Raw genomic sequence first — 20,473 nt, forward strand, 5'->3', positions numbered from 1 at the left:
GAGCTTCGAAGAGGTCTAGGTATAGGTCAGGAAATTTTCTAATAAAGAAGTGAAGGAATTCCCTGGTGGTGCAGTGGTTACGAATCCACCTGCCAATGCAGGGGACACAGGCTCAAGCCCTGGTCCGGGAAGATCCCACATGACGGGGAACAACTAAGCCCGTGTGCCACAACTACTGAGCCTGTGCTCTAGAGCCCGAGCTCCGCAACAAGAGAAGCCACCGCCATGAGAAGCCCGTGCACCACAAGGAAGAGTAGTCCCCACTCGCCACAACTAGAGAAAGCCGGAGCGCAGCAATGAAAACCCAATGCAGCCAAAAATAAATAAATAAAAATAAATTTAAAAAAATTTTTAAAAAAGTGAGAACGACAGGTAAGACAACAATAATGAGAAAAAACAAGAAAATATATGATGTCTGATGTGATTTTATTGCACAGAAGAATGTGACGGAGAGAAGTCGGAGGCTGTCCGGGCACGCTGTCCAGCAACAAGTGGGACTTAATCCTGACTCCAAGAACACCTCAGCTGCGCGAACTCCAGGCCACTATCAGGATCCAATTAACAGTCCACTTAACATTTTTCTAAGATTAGCCGGGGCCTACCTAGACCTGCAAACTTACAGGACGCAGGCGCGACGCGAGTCGGCCCCTCCCCGTCCACGCCCAACTCCGGGTGCGCGGCCACGCTAGGGGCGGCCCCAACCGCCCACCCACCGAACGTGGGGGCGGGCACACGAGGCCCCGCCCCTGCCAGCGGGAGGGGCGGACGCGCAGGCGCAGTCTCTTCCGATTGTAGAGGCGGCCGCCGGGCCTGGCAGGGTGAGTTGGGGCTCGGTGCTGGGGTCTCCGCAGTTTCTCCGTCTTCGTTTCCACAACCCCGGGCCCTTGTGGCTTGACTGGCCTGGGAAAGAACGCCCCCCGCCCCTCCCACGCTCCCTCGCCTTCCCGATCCTTGGGGGCTCCAGGCGATCACCGAGGGCCGCGTGAGCGTGGCCGGGCTGGCCGGGTGTCCGGGCTGCGGCGGGAGGAGCCGGCGAGGTGGGGCGGGAGAGGAGCCGCCTCACCTTGACCAGGGTCGCGACGACCCAGCACCCTTCTGGCCTCCTTTCCGCGCTCATCCTCACGGCGCATTTTCTCTTCAGAAACTTGGGATGTTTTTGTTAGAGACCAGAGGACGAGTCTTACCGCGGGTGTCTGGCAGCATCGTGTAGTATTAGGAACCCTGGAGATGGACTGCCTGTGTCCAAATCTCCATCCACAGCTTACTGGCTCCTGGCTTCTGCAAGTCACCTAACTACTGTGTGTCTAAGTTTCAAGTATAAAATGGGAGAAATAATAGTAACCTATCTCATAAGGTGGTTGGTGGTTGGGAGGATGAAGTGGGTTAGTATCTCTTCAGTGCTGAGAACCGAGTGCGATGCACAAAAAAGTATGTAAGTGCTGGTCATCTTTTTGAGCTTCTAAAAAGAGAGTTTTGTCTCTTTCTTCCCTCCCCCGGCATCCACGCCGAAAATAATCGCCCAAGAGTAGGGAAAAAAAGATTTTTTTCTTTTTTGAGAATATGGGCTTTTGTATGCACGGCCTTTTAAAAAAAATTAAACATTTGTAAACAGTTGCACATCCTACATTAAAGAAAAGACAGGTGTGGGTAAACGCGGAAGTTGAAAACGAAAGTTTTGTTTGGGAAACCACGTGAGAAAAATGGCCAGAATTTATTTGTGCTGAAAACACTTAACATAGCGTGCCTGAGACTGCTGTCCTTAGAAAGGTTAGCGCTTGCTTGGCATCTGGGAACAACATGTTTTATGTTGTAGGGTACGGTTTATGCAGAAGTTTCTAGCCCCCTAAAAATCTGCACCAGTGAGTCTGTAATGGGCTTCCCTGAGCAGAAACGTTTCATAGACATTACTGGATTTTACTTATTGGGGGAAGAGTGTGGTGACCCCTCTTGGGAGGGAGAGAACGATAAGGAAACCTGCACTTGGATTCCTCTAGACTTCACCTGTGTCTTTTTCATTATGATCAAGCTGTACGTCCATACTACATTGCTGTAATAAGTGTTAGCCATGAATACAACTATATGCTGGGTTTTGTGAGTCCTTATAGTAAATCTCCAAATGAGAGGGTGGTCTCGGAACTCCCCAAACACAATATTGATGATAGACAGTATTTGAAGCTCCAATAATCGGACTTTAATTTTGTCTCTTTTTGCCTGAATGGGGAATTGAAGAAGAAAGCTATACAGATAAGTGACTGCTAAATAGTGGGTTACCATCCAAAATGGCTCTGTATGTTTAGACATGTACATGTGTCAGAAAAATCACTGGAAATTGACTCTACATTGCCAAGTTAAGTATGAGTCAGTGTTTTTGAAAAAAGGCATAGGTGTTTTATAGATTCTAGGTCAGCTACCTGGTTCTTTTGGTTATTCTGCCAGTATTAGCTATGTGTTAATGCTCATCTTTATCAAGAGTTTACCTGTGCAGGGGGTGTAAAAATATGACCAATTTCTCATGGGCCATTTTTCTTGGATTCTCTTAGTTACACCTATCTCTTTCCAAGACATCAAGTTAAAAGAGTTGGAGGTAAGTTTGTAAATTGGGGGGTAGAAAGATCCGATTTGCTATTTGATTACATCTCTTTTCTCTCAATCAAGTAGAAGACCAGATGATAATTTGGAGGAGTAGGGAGAGGAGGAGTTGGAGGTTTGGGAGAGTGAAAAAGATTTCAGAAGGCTGTGTGAGGAGTATATAAGTGAGTTGGCCAGAAGGTGTAGTAGATAATGGAGTGTCTTGATCCGTTTGTGGTCATGATTATGAATTTAGTGGACCCAATCTCCTTTCTTACAAGACTTTCTCCAGCCTGATTGGATGCATTCATGGAGAAAGTGGTTAATTGGATTTGTCTAGGATTGGGGTTCTGTTAGAGGGGTGGTGTGGTAAGTCATTAAGGCTGTGCACACATATTCTGTTCTTTCTGGGTACATGTTAAGGTTGTACTCTTTGTACACTACCCCCCGTGCCCCTCCCCCTTTTGTCTGTTTGAAGCTAAGTGTGGCCATATGACTTGCTTTGGCCAGTAAAATACACTTGCAAGTGAAACTTTAAGAACCAGCACTCGATTTGCCACTTCCCTTTCTCCCTTCCCTGCTACAGTGAGCATGGAAGCACTTGTTGAGATGCAGCCTCTTGTCAGCCTGGGCACTAAAGGAGTATTGGAGTGGCTGATGGAAGCAAGCCGGCAAAACTTGAAGTTGTGATCAGAGAACAGAATACTTGAATTAGTGATTTTGCAAGGTGGAACTGTAGGGATAAGTGGATGTGGCAGTCTGGAGGGTGAAGGCAGTCAGAAATGAAGTGGTCAAGGAACTTGGAGACCTTCTGCATCTCTGTAACCCCTAAGGCCTTAATTTATTGCAGCCTTGTTCAATAGTGATGATCCTTGGACTTAAGGAAATGGCTCTTAAAATGGTAAACTCAAAAGCTTCCTTATGTGGAACATAGTATGACTAAATCAGGATTCAGAATTTGTTATTGAATTGAAAGATTCTTCCACCTTGATCAATGAAAGCAAATAAACAACCACAAAAATTACAGTATAGCTTAGCCATGGAGTAGCATGGTATTAGGTAGGATTTAGGATATAGTGGTTTAAAAAAATGCATTAACTTGTATCTAAAATCTTTAGAATTAACTTTGAGTTTTTAAGAAATAGAAGGGATTTCTTAAAAATATATTTAGAGGAGCTTCCCTGGTGTCACGTGGTTAAGAATCCGCCTGCCAATGCAGGGGACACGGGTTTGAGCCCTGATCCGGGAAGATCCTACATGCCGCGGAGCATGGAGCAACTAAGCCCATGCGCCACAACTACTGAACCTGCACTCTAGAGCCAGTGTGCCACAAATACTGAGCCTGTGTGCCACAACTACTGAAGCCCATATGCTTAGAGCCCGTGCTCCACAAGAGAAGCCACCACACTGCTTCCCCACACTGCAGTGAGAAACCCGCACACTGCAACAAAGAGTAGCCCCCACTCACCACAACTAGAGAAAGCCTGCGCGCAGCAACAAAGACCCATCGCAGCCAAAAAAAAAGTTTTCCTTGTGATAAACCATAATGGAAAAGAATATATATATATATACACACACACACATATATATATATATATATATATATATGTCTCTGAGTCACTTTGCTATCCACATTTTAACAAGATCTCCAGTTTGACTCACGTACTGGCCTGATCTCTTTAAAAAAGCCAGTGTCTTAGGAAAGTAAGACAGTATTAGTTCTCCATTTCTTATGGGAAGAACAGTTGTAGATTAAAAGATACTAACTGACATAACCAGTACAAAGTGCAAACCTTGATTAAATCCTTATTCAAAAAACCAGTACAGATGATACTTTGGGTCAGCTGAAGAAATTAGAATATGATAGGATATGAGATGATATTAAGGAATTACTGTTAATTTTCTTAGAAGTGATAATGATAGGACGGTATAGGAGAATCTCCTTAAGGCAGTGGTCCCCAGCCTTTTTGGCAGCAGGGACCGGTTTCGTGGAAGACAGTTTTTCTATGGGAAGAGGGGGATGGTTTAGGCGGTAATGCGAGCGAGGGGGAGCAGCAGATGAAGCTCCGTTTGTTCGCCCACCACTCACCTCCTGCTCTGTGGCCCGATTCCTAAAGGTCGTGGACCGTTAGCAGCCCAGGGGGTGGGGACCCCTGCCTTAAGGGATGTGTGCTCTCTGCAACTTACTTTTAAATAGTTCAGCAAAAACAAACAAACATACATACATGTATAGATATGTCTATATACACATTGATATTTAGATAAAACCAATAGGGCAAGATATTTGAGATGTGGAATCTAGATAGTATATGGGTGTTCATTATCCTGTTCTTGTAACTTTCTTGGAAGTCTAAAATTTTTCATAATAAAAAAGTGGGGGAAAAACTCACAAAAAATGCAAGAGCTGGGCTTCCCTGGTGGCGCAGTGGTTGAGAGTCCGCCGGACGATGCAGGGGACACGGGTTCGTGCCCCAGTCTGGGAGGATCCCACATGCCGCGGAGCGGCTGGGCCCGTGAGCCATGGCCGCTGAGCCTGCGCGTCCGGAGCCTGTGCTCTGCGGCGGGATAGGCCACAGCAGTGAGAGGCCCGCGTACCGCAAAAAAAAAAAAAAAAAAGCAAGAGCTTAAAAAGGTAGAAATGTATTTCTCTTTAAGTAGTCCAGTGCTGGGCCGCCCAGTGCAGGGCCGCTCAGCGCAGGTAGGGCGGCCCTGCTATGCTTGGCACTAGGCCTCCACCCCTGGCCCGTTAAGGCTCTTGCAGCTCTGCCTGTCTTCTACCTGGTGAAACGAGAGAAAGGGCAAGGGAAGCACAGGAACCAGAAGCAGCGTACACTTCAGGTTTTTTTTATTCACCTGGACATCATACATGTAGGGAACCGTTGGTAAAAGTCAAATGTAGTTTGACTTTTTGTATAAAAAAAGTTTATTGGTTTAATAAAGATTTCTTTGGTTTCAGCTGGTGCTCCCTTCTTCCTCCTCTGTTAATTTACTCGGCCCGTTAAACTTGAAGTCATTTCCATTTTAATATGTGTTAAGTAAAATACATAAAGTTTTAATTTTGAGGATTAATGTGTATTTTTACCCCCAACCTTTTCAGTAAGTAACAGATGCGGGTGAAAGAGCCATCCAAAGCTTTACCTGAGAAAGCCAAAAGAAGTAGAAGGCGTACCATACCTCATGATGAAGACTCTTCAGATGACATTGCTGGTAAATTATGATGTCTGGCATCCTGAATAGTGTTGCAGAAGAGAAATAATAATATATGTTTTTAATGACTGTTTTCTGCATGAACTTTAAAATCAGCTTGTCTAGATCCTGTGGGCATTTTTATTGAGATTTTGTTTATTTTATATTTGACTTAGAACTGGCATCTTTTGTTGTTGTTTGTTTCTCCTGGCTGTGAAAACCAAGCCCTCAAGCCAGTGAGGTTGGCAGATGACCCTGGGGAGCTGCTAGCTTCCTGGCTTGCTTTTCTTTTTAGCCTCACGTCTTGGGTTTTAACTTCTGAGGATTTTCCTTACTGACTTACCAGTTCAGTTCTCCATTTAAAAAGAGGTTTTTAATATATTATTTCTATTTTTAAGTGTTTTTAACTTGGATAATGTTTCAGGATAGATTGCTGTATTGAAGGAAGTCTGAATTATGTCTTTAAATATTTGTTCTATTCTGTTAATAAGGTTTCTTCAGGGATTCTTATTATTCTTAGGTTAACTCTCTTTTGCCTATCTTCCATAGTTATCATTTTTTCTCAAATCCTCTAAAACTCCTATTCCCTTTCCCTTTGCGTGCTGTTTTCATTTTTATTTTTTACTGTGTGTTCAGCAGTGTTGCTTTCACCTTACACTCTTTTAAATTTTGCATTCGTTTTTGTGGTGTTATTCTTCTATTTTTTGATCCTAAACTCTGCTAGTCACTTCCTATTGCTCTGCCACCTGAGCCTAAAGTGTTTGCTTCTTTTTTGTGGTTTTATTGCGTGGCAGCGATTGCTCTGCCATTTTTCCTTTTCCTTCCTTCCTTTTTCTTTTTTTTTTTTTTTTGCTGTACGCGGGCCTCTCACTGTCGTGGCCTCTCCCGCTGCGGAGCACAGGCTCCGGACGCGCAGGCTCAGCGGCCATGGCTCAGGGGCCCAGCCGCTCCGCAGCATGTGGGATCCTCCCGGACCGGGGCACGAACCCGTGTCCCCTGCATCGGCAGGCGGACTCCCAACCACCGCGCCACCAGGGAAGCCCCTTCCTTTTTCTTATATTCTCTTAGCAAAGAATTTGTGGCTTTGATTTTCTTTGATGTAGGGTTGCTTTTCTTGGGCTAGTTCGTTTTAGAATATTTGTGTAAGAAGGAGGGCCAGAGCACTGTTGAGACCTAACTGTTGAATTTGAGCTCATATAGGCTTTACTTCTTTCCAGCCACCAGGATTATGCAGCCCTGGGGTTTTTTTCAGAATCCAAATTATCTCTTCTTTCCAACTGCCATAGAGATAAGGCTGTTCCCTGCAATTATGGCTTGCTTTTTTCTTTTCACTTAGTGAATGAGAAATCCCCTTCTTTCGATTCTTCTCAAAACAAAATTGGATATAGGGGTGCTCCTGCCACTGTTGTTGCAGCACAGAGATTTAGGTTTTGTTCTATGTCTGCAAAGCATGCCTTGTTCTCTGTGAAATCTACTGCTGCAGTGTTCTCTCTGCTTCCTTCTGTGCGCACCCCTGTTTGATCTCTGCTGCTTTGAGATGGGAGGCTTTCCACTTAATTTGTGACTTGGGGCTTCAGCTGTCTCCTGGTTTCTCTGAAAATGAACTCTGTATTTTTGTTTTCTGTTCTTTTTGCCCTTGGGTAGTTTTGGGGAGGAGAAAGGGGAAGTGTTAATCTTATGCCACCATTTGCAAACTGGAAGACTCCTTGTAAAATTTTTATTAATATTTAAAGTAAAAAATATAGAGATTTTGATTATTGTTTTTGATTTGTTAATGTGAAACAACTCTAGACTTTAATACATTTTTATATTTTTATTTAGGAATCTCTAGAGGACCTATTTGCCAAATGAAATTTAGACAATTGTATGATTAAATGAATTGCAGAAAACTGAGGAAATTTACTTATTAACGCAGAGGATATTTTTCACATTTCCCCCCCACAAAAGACAGTGAATACTGTTTAAACACTGGTTAGCTTTTGTAGGAAAACCTCAGACTTTTGAATTTACTTATAAAAAGTATATATGGTTGAGATATTTAAAAGCTAATAGATTTAATTTAGGGGTCTAGAAGCTTTTTTATCTTGAATGCACTTATCTCTGAATTCATTAAGTTTCAGTTTCATAAGTCTAAATTGTAGAATCAGAGAATGGTTAAGTTTTACTCTGGCCAGATCCCACGCCAGAGATGATATAGAAGGTGTGTGGAATGATTTTTCCCTTAGAATTTTGAAATATAAAAACTCAAAGCAATGACATTTGGTAAACCATTTCTAGGTCCTGTACTTGTGTGGTCAGTTTTGTCGGTCTTGCCCTGAGCAGCCCTTTCTTTAATGGCATGCATCCTTGCTTTTCAAACATAGGACTTCAGAATTACTCCTTTTATGTCTATTCTTATAACTTACTCTTGGTGTAAAATTAGAAGTTTTAATCTTTTATCAGATTTACATATTATTTTTGTTGAAACTATTTATTATAAGTAATTTGTCAGGAATCACATTCTTTATCTTCAGAATGAAGTGGAACTAATGCCTAGTCCCTAGTTAACCAGTAGGTGAAAAGGAATGCTTTGCATTCAGAAAGGGAAGTGGAGAAAGTTGAAATGTACATACTCCTTTTGTTTCCCTCTTCAAGGTATCCAGCCTCTGCTTTTGTTGTTTGGTTTTGGCAGATAGCTGTAGATTTGGTGTTTGGGATATTTGAGGGTTAGAAATTGAAGTGTTCAGGTATTTGGGAGGAATGGAAGTGTTATTGAACTCTTGAGAGAAGAATATGGTTATTTGATAAATTAAAAACATATTTGCTCATTTGGGCCATTTGTCTCCACACAGTGCACACAGTAAGAATCTGTTATAAAGGATAATGAAGGACCATGCAAAATCATTTGTTATTTGGGAATAGTCATTAAGGAGAATTCTGAGGATTCTTGTTCCTGCAAATTATGCCTTTGTTTGTTCTTCTCTTTTCTTTCTCGCAGCAATGGTGAAAATAGTATCATAGCAGAGCTAGCCCATGAGAAGATTTTACTTGTGTATCTTAGCGAAAGAAAATACATTCAAAATGCTTGATACATAGTAGCTGCTCAATAAATAATCTTCTTATTTATTAAACTTTTAATTTTTGAATTAATCTTAGATTTACAGGAAGGTACAACATATATACAAGGAGGTCCCATTCAACCTTCATCCAGTCTCTCCTGATGTAACATCTTGTATTTCTATAGCACAGTATCAAAACCAGGAAACTGACATTGGTACAATCCTTAGAGCTTATTCAGGTTTCACCAGATATACATGCACTTGTGTGTGTGTGTGTGTGTGTGTGTGTGTATATGTATGCAGTTTAATTACATATGTAGCTTTCTATAACCACCAGTCAAGATACTTGATTACAGTATCACCACCTTGAGTGCTAGTTATTCATAGCCCCACCACTGCTCCCCATCTAAAGCCCCTGGCAACTGCTAAACTGTTCTCCAACTCTATAATTTTGTTATTTCACAAATGTTTTGTAAATGGAACCATGCAGTATGTATCCTTTTGAGTTATTTTGTTTTTTGAATCTCTGTGCTTTTTAGTTATAGCATTTTAATATTGTTGACTTTCGCTTGCTAATGGTATCACTTTGGTTTAGCAAAGAAAATGTTCAAATTTTTGTCTTATTCAGTAGGTTTCACTTGCCAACATGTAAGTCATGCTATCAGTGTGAATCATGTGAAAAAAGCAATAGTTGAGAATCTGTGGTCAGTTTGCTTGGAATGTTTAAAAGAAAGAAAATTCTATGATGGACAGCCAGCACTTCCTTCTGATACTTGGTTGTGCCTCAAGTGTGGTTTTCAGGTGAGAAAAGTCTCTTTTATGTGAGAGTTTGTCTTAAATATTTTCCTAAATCTTACTGTGAGCTCTGACTGTTGGTAATGCTTAGAACTTAAGATTAATTTATTCTGTGTTTAGATGTAACTCTCCAAGGCCGAGCTTAGAAATGTTTAAGGTAAAGTAAAATGTGTGTATGTTCAGAAATTAATCATGTGTGGTTTATCAATACTTTGAAAGGGAATCCAGCCCACTTGCAGTAGTTCTCATATGTGGTCCTGCCTTTACTTATTTGTATTTACTTAGGAAATGGATCCAAGTTTTGGGGTTTTTTAAAAATCTTTTTGGATTCATTTTTTTCTCTATGAAAAGTGATTATTCTGTCTTTTCTTTCTTTTTTTTTTGCAAAGTAATTTCTCTTAAGAGCTTAGAAGCTATTGGTATCTTTTTTTTTTTTAACTGGGGTATAGTTGGTTTACAATGTTGTAGAGCCTATTGCTATCTTTAATAAAGGAATTTTTAAATAAAATTAAAAGTATATATGTATTTTTTAGAATAAGAAGCATCTTTATTATCTCACATAGAAAGCCAGAAGTAGGGCCACTTAAAGTTACTTGCTTCAATGGAAAGAACATTAAAAACTGAGATTTCTTCCATTTTTCTGCCGTGCCATCCTCAGTTTCATGGTTTCAGGTAAAAGACGTTTCATGCACAGTGTATCACACAGCAATCCCCAAAGGCCAGAAAGAAGGCAAAAAGTACATCCCTTCCCTGTGTTCTTTTTTAAAATACGTAAAACTTTTCCAGAAACATCCATTAGACTGCCCCTCATGGGACGTTGACTGGAATTGAATCTCATTTCTTTACTTACCTGGTGATGGAAGTCACTGTGATTGGTCTGAGTCTCACTAGTTTTCAGTGGAGTTGGGTGGACGTGTGTAGGGTGTTAGGAAATGTGTGTATAGGGGAGGGGCACCACTGGCCTGTGAGGATGCTCCGTGTCCCACCATGCATCAGACAGAGAGCATGTACACTTTTAAATGGTATGGAAATTAACTTGGCTCATGACTGTTTTTCTATGTAACAGAAGCAAGTTAGCCTCTTTGCAAGAAATTGAATTTAATGAGAATCCTATTGTTTTCTGAAACTTTTCCCTCCTGCTTGAAACTAAAAACAAAACAAAACTTCTAGTGTGTTTGAGTATGATTTAAGTTTTGATTAATTTGAAATAAACTTGTATGTAAATCATACAAAGAGTGTTCTGTTCATCTTTAGGGATGTGGTAAAAACTCAGAAAGCCAGCATTCATTGAAGCACTTCAAGAGCTGGAGAGCAGAGTTACACTGTATTATAATTAGTCTGAGCACATGGATCATTTGGTAAGTTAGATTTTCTTAGTACTTGTGTTCACTATAAAAACTGTCTTTGAGTTTTATAAGGTATGATATTTAAAGATGATATACCACGGGCTTCCCTGGTGGCGCAGTGGTTGAGAGTCCGCCTGCCGATGCAGGGGACACGGGTTCGTGCCCCGGGCTGGGAGGATCCCACATGCCGCGGAGCGGCTGGGCCCGTGAGCCATGGCCGCTGGGCCTGCGCGTCCGGAGCCTGTGCTCCGCAACGGGAGAGGCCACAACAGTGAGAGGCCCGCGTAACGCAAAAAAAAAAAAAAAAAAAAGATGATATACCAGCTTATACTTTTTAGCCTAAACACAACCTATGGAATCATTTAAGAAAATTAACAGTATCCATGAATATAAAATTTAAGTAAAAAATTTAGTCATCCCTGTAGTTTTCTTTAACACTTTCTTTGTACAGTAAAGAAAAATTGTTGCTAGTTGACTTTTTGGTAATGAACTTGCTAAATTAGAATGTCAGAGTTCTAGTGGAGGAAGGTACTTCAATCAGTCAAGCCAGTTGGCCATTCTCTGCAGGGGACAAGGAAAGCCTAGGCATAGATAGTTTGTAAAAACTTCTCAGGGGATTCTACCACTTAAGCCTGGTTGGGTACTAAGTCCAGTTCCCTCATTTAATATGTAAGGACACTGAGTATCATTTATTTACCTTTTTGTGGTTACAAAGTAAAGATCCAGGCACTAAAACAAGTCTTTTTGATTCCTTAGTCCCTTACCAGCATACCACACTGCTTCAGTGGTTTAACTGGACACTGTATTGAAAAGCTTTTCCTATATTTTACAGCAAAAATTTTCTCATGAATTTATAGACTCCTAGGGTTATTCAGATGAACTTTCAGGCGTTTTCAAGTTTTAAGACAAAAATATTTTAACTTTGTGCTTCATTTCAGGGTTCTAAAATTAATATAAGGATATTTTGGTTTGTAGGAGAGACCATCATCATATAATTTAATTCAGCCACAGGGTTGGATGCCTGCTTCATTTGTGTTTTTGTTGCTGGCCCCAAGTAATAAAATTGGGGTGAATGAGGAAAGAATTGCTAGAACTTAATATGTAAATGAAGCATTGGAGCCAAGGGAGAGGGGTATGATCCCACAGTGTGGCAGGTCAACAAACATTCCTCTGTAGTCTGAATAGAGCAGTGGTCTGCAGCGAAAGGGTGTATCAGAATCACTGGGAGGCTTGTTGGAATAGATCGCTGGGTCTCAGGCTTAGAGATTCTGATTTACTAGTTCTGGGGTGGGGCCTGAGAAATTGCATTTCTAACGAGTTCCCAGGTGTTGCCAGTGCTGCTGGCCTGGGACCATAGTTTGAGGACCACTGAAGTAGAAAAAAATGGTGGGAGAATTGAGTGGCACCTGGTAAAATAGGTTCATCTCAAGTGAATCTGAATTGGAACGTCTGTTGTAGCTCTTAGGACCCCGATTATGGTATGAATCATGATTTAATTTCAGCAAAAAAGCCTTACCTAGCATAATCAATTAGGGTTGTTTTAATTTAATTGTTTTTTAAATTTTATTTAAATTTATTTTAAAAATTTATTTTATTTTAATTGTAATTTTGCTTTCATAGTTATATAGAGTTACAAGGATGGTGAATTTATTGAGTTTTGTAAGATGGATTTGTGAGATTTATATTATACTGAAAATAATTTTAAGTCACATTTGGGGGTCCATAGAATTACTTCTCTTTCAAAGAAAGAAATTCAGGTTTGTCACATGCATTTATAGAAATTTAAAGATTGTGAATATGTAAGGTCATGTTGGTATAATGCATTGCATTTACAAAACACTTTCAATATGGTCAAACACTGTTCTTATTTGATCATTGGATCTCATTAAGATGAGAATAGATAGAAGAAACCTTTATTAACTATATGCACTAATGAGTAAACTTAGTGGAGGGTAGTTTTCTGAAAAGGAATGTGCTTTTCAAAATCTCTTCTCTAACCCCCTCTTCACAAATAAACTCCAAACAAAATAAAACACCTCATCCAGTCTTCCCTGTCTCTGTAAGTGGAACCTCCATCGCTTGAATATTTAAGCCAGGAGCCTGGCAGTTGTTTTCTTGCCCTTTTTATCTTCCTTTATTTTTCAACCTTTTAACAAAAGTAAACATATGGTATAATGAATTCCTCTATATCCACCACCCAGCTTTAAACACTATCTGCTCACAAGATATCTTGTTTCATCTAGACCAGGATTTCTCAGTCTCAATACTGTTGTCATTTGGGTTGATAATTCTTTGTTGTGAGGGGGACTGTCCTGTGAGGGGACAGGATTAGTTCTGGCCTCTAACCACAGCTTTCCCAGTTGTGACAACCAAAAATGTTTCACAATTCTGCCAAATGTCCCCTGGGGGACAAAATTGCTCCTGTTTGAGAATCACTGACATACCCACATCAGCTTCTCCCTTTCCTCTTCCTTATCTTTTATATCCAATTCGTTAACTGCTTCTACCTGAAAATATATGTCTGTTCATTTCTCTCCAGATCCACTGCAACTGCCCTGATCTCTCTCTATTCCTGATGCCATCCAATCTGACATTAGTCAGAGTGATGTTTTCAAAATGTAAATTGGATCTTATCACTCGCCTGCTTATTAAGCCTCTCGTGGCACTCCGTTACACTTAGGATAAACTACCAAAACTCTAATTTGAATGCTAAGGCTCTGTACGAACTGTCCCCTGCTTATTTCTGTAGACTTATTTACCTCATTCCTCTTGCCTCACCCTATGTATCCCCCTTACCCCATGACTTAAAGACAAAAGTAGATAAATACCAACTTTATTACCTGATATGCAAAATTATTGAAGATGCTTTCATAATATTTGCTTACATTGTATATTTTTTCAGGTGTTATGAGTGCGATGAAAAATTATCAACACATTGTAATAAGAAGGTTTTGGCTCAGATAGTTGATTTTCTCCAGAAACATGTTTCTAAAACACAAACAAGTAAGTTAATAGCAGTTGCTAAAGAAATTTGCATTAAAGTATGATATTTTATAATTCTTATGAAGAGATAATAAATTCATAAAGAGTACTTTGGATTTTACTGTGACCTCTCAGTACGAGTGCCATGAATTCTTAGGTAGCAGTTTTGTGATGTTATCTTGTGTTGTATTTACATAACTAATAATGAGAAGCTGGAGAGGATAGTGACTGGATTGTGGGCTTTTGAATCAAACAATGCTGAATTTGAATTCAGGTTCCACCTAAATCACCTACTGTCTGTGTGACTTTGACTCCTTAGTTTCCTTATGTAAAAAATTAGTGCGATAATTCTATCAAGTGGGAATGTTGTGAAGCTTAGGGATGTTTTCTAAAGATTTAGAAATAATGTGTGTAAAAATACTTGCATAGTCCCTGACACATTTATGAAATGATATCTGTTATATCATTGGAATACTGTTCTGACGCTAACTACCTGGAATTAGGCTAACCTTGCAGATTAAGGGCTCGGTTCCCCCAAAAGATTGCCCTTACTTCAGACACCATTCTCAAGCTAGGTGTTCTCAGGACACCCCCCCGATTTCCGACCAACTGGCTACAGGGGTTCCCACTGTCCTCTTAATTCAATAATTTGCTAGAATGACTCAGAAAACACTGGAAAGTGCTATACTTACAATTACAGTTTCATTATAGCAACAACAACAAAAAGAAATAGAAATCAGGACCGGCCAAAAGAAAAGACATGTAAGGTGAGGTCTGGGAAGGTACCAAGCATGAAACTTTTCTGTCTTCTTCCTGTGGGGTCAGGATGCATCACCTTCTCAGCACATTGATGTGTAACAATACACACAGACTGTTGTTAACCAGGGAAGCTCATGGAGTTTTGGTGTCTAGCGTTTTTATTAGGGTTTCATTGCATAGGCATGGCTGATTGAATCATTGGCCACATGATGTAACTCAGTCTCCAGGATCCCAACCCTCTAATCACACGTTTGGTCTTTCTGGCATGGCTGGCTCCCATCCTGAGTCATCTCATTCGCATACATTGTCTAAGGTCCCACAATGAATAAAAAAATACTTTGTTAACATAAACTATCAAGTGTGGTCTGAGGGGCCCACCATGAGTAAAACAGACACTCCTGTCACTCTGGAAATCCAAGAATTTAGAGGGGGCTTCTCAGGAACCTGGGACAAAAGACAGCCAAATCCTTTATTATACAATAGTAATGTATTATATATTGTACTTTGTTGTCTAACATATAAGCAGTATATAATACACATTAATATAAATTACGAATATATAGGGAAGGAGTTTCTTCATTCAAAAATGTTAAGTACCTACCACATGCCATGCTTTATGCTTTATTTGATATGTAGTGGTAAAGCAAAAATAGTTTTTATGTTGCCCTCATGAAGTTTAGAGCATAGTGGGAGAGACAGACAGAAACATAACACATATGTAACTTTGATAAGTGCTACAAAGGAAAAGAACAGATTGCAGTGATAAGTAATAATCTCATGGTCATAGTGATCAAGAAAGGCCAATATGGCTGGAGTGTGGTTTGCTGGGAGAAAGCAGAATGTGGTAAAGTTAAGATGTAGGTGGGCAGGTCATGAAGGATACTGTAAGGAATTCCATGGTAAAGAATTTTTATTTTATTGGAAGTGTAATGGAAGCTATTAAAGTGTTTTAAGCAGAAGAGTAATAGTCATTTCATCTTTTTAAAAATAAAGATAACTCTACCAAATGGAGAATAGACTGTTGTGGGTTAAGATTGGAGATGGGGAGATCCTAAAGGAGGTAAAAGGAGGTTATTGTGGTAGGGCGGGTGAGAGATGAGTAGGGGTTCTGGTGGAGAGTGGGTGGACTAGGTGTAATGAGTGAGGGAAAGTAGGAGGAATCAAGTACATACCTCAGGATTTTGATTAACTAGGTGAATGGGAATAAATGGCCATGGTAATTTGGAAATGCCTTTAGAGCAGGAATTGAACTGCTTAGTAGGTGGCATCAGAAACTGAAAAATTATATAGAAATATAGTTTTCAGCTGTATTTTCTGTAGCTCAATATAGAATGATTTTTGGTAGCTGTTGCTCTGAGACAGTAATGATGAAGACACTGGAGGAGGAACTAGAGGAGGTAAACTCAGGTTCTTGGACAGCAGAAGAAATGATTAATTTTATCACTCATTCATTGGAAAATATGGTGGTTATAGGCATTTAATACTTATAGAACAGAGGTTGGTCTTAATGCTGTCTCCTGAAAGCTGCCCATTAGTTTTGTTGGCCATAAGAAGAAATGTAGGGGGCTTCCTTTGTGGCACAGTGGTTAAGAGTCCGCCTGCCAATGCAGGGGACATGGGTTCGAGCCCTGGTCCAGGAAGATCCCACATGCCGCAGGGGCAACTAAGCCTGTGTGCCACAACTACTGAGCCTGCGCTCTAGAGCCTGTGAGTCACAACTACTGAGCCCATGTGCCACAACTACTGAAGCCCACGCGCCTAGAGCCCATGCTCTGCAACAAGAGAAGCCACTACAATGAGAAGCCGACACACTGCAACGAAGAGTAGCCCCCACTCGCCGCAACTAGAGAAAGCCCGCGCGCAGCAACAAAGACCCAACACAGCCAAAAATAAAATTAAAATAAATTTAAAAAAAAAAGAAGAAGAAATGTAGGGATATGATGGCAAGGGTGGCAAAAGTACAACTGTAGAAGTTATTTTCTCTGGATTTTTTACGTTAGAGTTTCCTTGAGGTTAAGAACAAAGCCAGTCTGATTCCATTCAGTTTTACAGATTTCTTGAATATTTATTATCACAAAGGATGTAAGGTAGGGAGTGTGGAATGGTATGGGAGAAAAACCATGGGCTTTGAGTCAGGGGAGTCTGGCATTCAAATTTGACTCTTTCAATCACTAGCTCTGTGACCTGGGGCATATTAAAGTTTGTCTGATCCTCATTTTCCTCAGCACTTTCTCCCTCTTTCCCATGGGAAGAGAGATTGATAAGACCTTTCCTAGAGAAGTTTAAAAAAGGTGTGAGATTTAAAAAATGATGTAAGTCGAAAAGAATTTGTTTGTATTTTGAGTGATGTTCAGAGTCCTTCAAATATTCAAAGAGGGATGCAGTGTTCAATTGAAAGGAACTCAAAAGGAATCGTGGAGGAGCTGGCTTCCAAGCCGACCCTTAAAGGATGAACTTGAGTAGGTAGAGAGGAGAGAAGAAATCATTTCAGGTGCCGGGAAGGAAACACCAATGGAAGCTTTAATTGTGTTTATGCAACCATGGGTAGCACCTGGAATGGGGGAAACAGGTTCTTGAAGGAGTTTGAGAGTGTGTAGAGCCTTTAAAGTTAGGGTGAGACAGGGCTTACCTGGTGGCGCAGTGGTTGGGAGTCCGCCTGCCGATGCAGGGGACGCGGGTTCATGCCCTGGTCCGGGAGAATCCCGCGTGCCGCGGAGCGGCTGGGCCCGTGAGCCATGGCCCCTGAGCCTGCGCGTCTGGAGCTTGTGCTCCGCGGCGGGAGAGGCCACAGCAGTGAGAAGCCCACGTACTGCAAGAAAAAAAAGTTAGGGTGAGACATAGTTCTGAATCCAGGGTTTCCAGAAGTTCTAGGGCAAAATGTTAGTATCTTTGTGTTCCAAGTTACAGCAGCTCTCAGGCAAGTTTGACTTAAAATAATATCCCTTGGTATTTTAGAAGTAAGTTTTTTGGGATAGTAATATTTTTATAAGATACTTTACAAATCAAATATGAAAGTTGCTATTGAGGTTTGTAAGAATGCTGGCTATGATTATATAGCTATTTTAAATGATAATCGAGAAGATTGTAGAAATGTAAAAATGTCTGTATATGGTAATTCAGAAAGACTATGAAACTGTATATATTGTTTTCAAATCGCAGGATGAGAGTGATTTAAATGGAGCCTTTTTATATTTTGCATTAAGTAAAAATAACTACTGAGAGGAAAGCCTGTACCTGTACCTTAAACATGTTTTTAAGTTATACGATGCCTGGGCTAATTTCACGTCTGATACATCTAATTCAGTTTCGCTGCTCAGTGAATCTCAACTTTTGTTCCCAGTAGCCCTTTAGACTCTTAAAAAATTATTGAGGACTTAAAGAGCTTTGGTTAGGTAGGGTATATCTATTAATATTTATCATATTAGAAATTAAATATAAAAAATTAGAATATTTATTAATTTACTGAAAAATAGCTGTAATTCCATTACATGTTAACACAAATAACATATTTTTAGAAAAGATAACGGTTTCCAAAACAACACAAACCTAATGAGTGGCATTATTTTACATTTTTCCAAATCTCTTGAATGTCTGGCTTAATAGAAACAGCTGGATTCTCATATCTACTTCTGCATTCAGTCTGTTCTGATATCACATGGCCTGTAGCCTCTGTAAAACTGCTTTGTATAATTGAGAATGAACAAAAGTAAGAAAGCCAAATAACATCTTGGGCTTATTATGAAAATATCTTGGAGCTTAAGGACACCCAAAAGGGGGGGCTTGTCTTCAGATACACTTTGAGAACTGCTAAACTAGCACATTTCTGTCTTTATAGTTTCCGTCTTCAGTCTTTCTTGCCCTAAGGCTCAGCTCAGATCCTACTTCAGTGACACTTTCCCAATCCTTTGTTTTATCTCTTCTTCTATGTAGCATACTTTAGAATCTTAACACTTGATTTTGTGGTGTTCAGCTTTCATATGTATCTATATCTTGTTTATAAAACTGTACATGCCTTGAGGATTGTACCCTGGCCTATATTCTTTTTGATTCTCATATGACTAGGTAGTAAATACTGCTGAATTGAACTGAACTAGCATGTGAGCAGTTTTTACTGAGGAAGTAGATACGCTTTGCATTTTCACCAAAACACCCCTGAATATTATCAAATTATTTTATTTATTCATTCAGTCTATTAATATACTTGAGTTTCTACCTTGTGCCAGACACTGTGCTAGGTATTGGAGATACGGTGGTGAATGAGACAGATCTATTTCTCAGTTCCTGCCATTATTGATCTTTTGATTAGTGAGGGATATTGACAAATCACAATTATAATTGCTGTTTAAATAGTGCTGTGAGGAGCGAGAACAGGGGCCTGTGAGAGCACTTTGGAGTAGTATCTAATCTGGACTAGAGGATCCAGGAAGGTTTTATTGAGAGGAAGAGATTTCTAAGCTGGAATCTGAAGGATAGCTAGATGTTAGGTAGGCAGAGAGGGAAGGGGTGTGTGCTCCAGGCAGAGGAGATAGCCCATAGATGAGGGAGCCTGATACGTTCAGGGGATTGTATAGAGCTGCAGGGTTGAGTTTTGTGATGATGGCGGGGTGGTGAGAGGTGAGACTCTGGAGGTACGTAGAAGCAGCTATTGAAGGGCCTTGTAAGTTTAGAGTTTATCCTGGAGGCAATGAAGAGCCACTTACAGGTTCTAAGAGGAGAAGTGGATGATCAGTTTTGTATTTCAGAAAGATCACTTACTGTACTATGGAGATACAAAGGAATGCCTTAATATGTATAGCTGCCCATTCATATGTCAATATCAATTTATTGTATGACCAAATAAAGATTTCTAAGGCTAATGGTTAACTAGGAGTTAGTGGAATTTTGAGAACAAACATTTGAGGTAATTCTTAGTTGGTTCCAAAGTAGACAAGTAGTGGAATAGCAAGTTTTTCCTTTTTACTCTTTAAAGATTAAACTTCTTCTCAGCTGTAGAAATGGGCAAATTACATTAATACTACATGACTGGTTTAGGTAATTGCATTACGCAGTTGAGGGAATCCCAGTGCTGGTTCCCAGAAGAATGCTTACAGCTGTGTAGATGCCACATCTGATGCTAGGATTTGCTTTAAAAAAAATAATCTCTCCACACTCTCCCCCTCAAACATATACAAGAAAACTAAAAACAACAAATAAAATCCCCATATAACGAAAAGGTCATATAACACAAGATTGAAAAAGAGCAAGAAAACTTTCTTGTGAGACCCACCCAGAAATATGTGTTGTTAAAAGTGGGCCAATATTCTCTGAAGGGCTTATTTCTCACTTTGGTAGTCTAGTAAATGTTATGCAAGTGTTCTACAAACACTTATAGAATACGGGAATTCCTGTTGAAATTATATCATTGAATATTGGTTTGCTATGTGTGAACTAGACAGATGATAGATAATCCCACATTCTTTTCTAAACCAATAAATTTGGCCCATAATTTTAATACTGGTGGAATGCCATTTTCAAAGAACTTAAAGAGAGCATAAAATATTATATTCTGTTAAATTCATTAAGCTTATGCTCTTGGTATAAAAAGCCATGTTATGTTGGTTCTTTTGGTTTTATTAAGTATAAGTTTGCTGTATCTTTTTTTTTTTTTTTTTTTTTTCCGGTACGCGGGCCTCTCACTGTTGTGGCCTCTCCCGTTGCGCAACACAGGCTCCGGACGCGCAGGCTCAGCGGCCATGGCTCACGGGCCTAGGCGCTCCGCGGCACGTGGGATCTTCCCGGACCGGGGCACGAACCCATGTC

The 20,473-nt window shown here is 40.2% G+C and overlaps 1 protein-coding gene across 6 annotated transcripts in view; it reads left to right on the top strand.

The window, feature by feature from the left end:
- The first annotated feature begins 766 nt into the window (after positions 1–766).
- Positions 767–20,473, top strand: part of USP45 (ubiquitin specific peptidase 45) — a 69,214-nt gene continuing 49,507 nt past the window's right edge. For 3 of the 6 annotated variants that reach the window (XM_082856116.1, XM_082856121.1, XM_082856122.1), the window contains exons 1-5: positions 2,544–2,584; positions 5,666–5,775; positions 9,421–9,593; positions 10,842–10,945; positions 13,836–13,936. In XM_082856116.1, coding sequence (XP_082712242.1) covers positions 5,676–5,775; positions 9,421–9,593; positions 10,842–10,945; positions 13,836–13,936 — 478 coding nt within the window. In that variant the 5' untranslated portion in view covers positions 2,544–2,584; positions 5,666–5,675. Of the gene's footprint in view, positions 819–2,543; positions 2,585–5,665; positions 5,776–9,420; positions 9,594–10,841; positions 10,946–13,835; positions 13,937–20,473 lie in introns of those variants that run through there. The other 3 variants (XM_082856117.1, XM_082856118.1, XM_082856119.1) reach the window with 3 other exon arrangements.

The sequence above is a fragment of the Leucopleurus acutus genome, assembly GCF_964270905.1.
Source record: "Leucopleurus acutus genome assembly, chromosome: 15".
Taxonomy (NCBI): domain Eukaryota; kingdom Metazoa; phylum Chordata; class Mammalia; order Artiodactyla; family Delphinidae; genus Leucopleurus; species Leucopleurus acutus.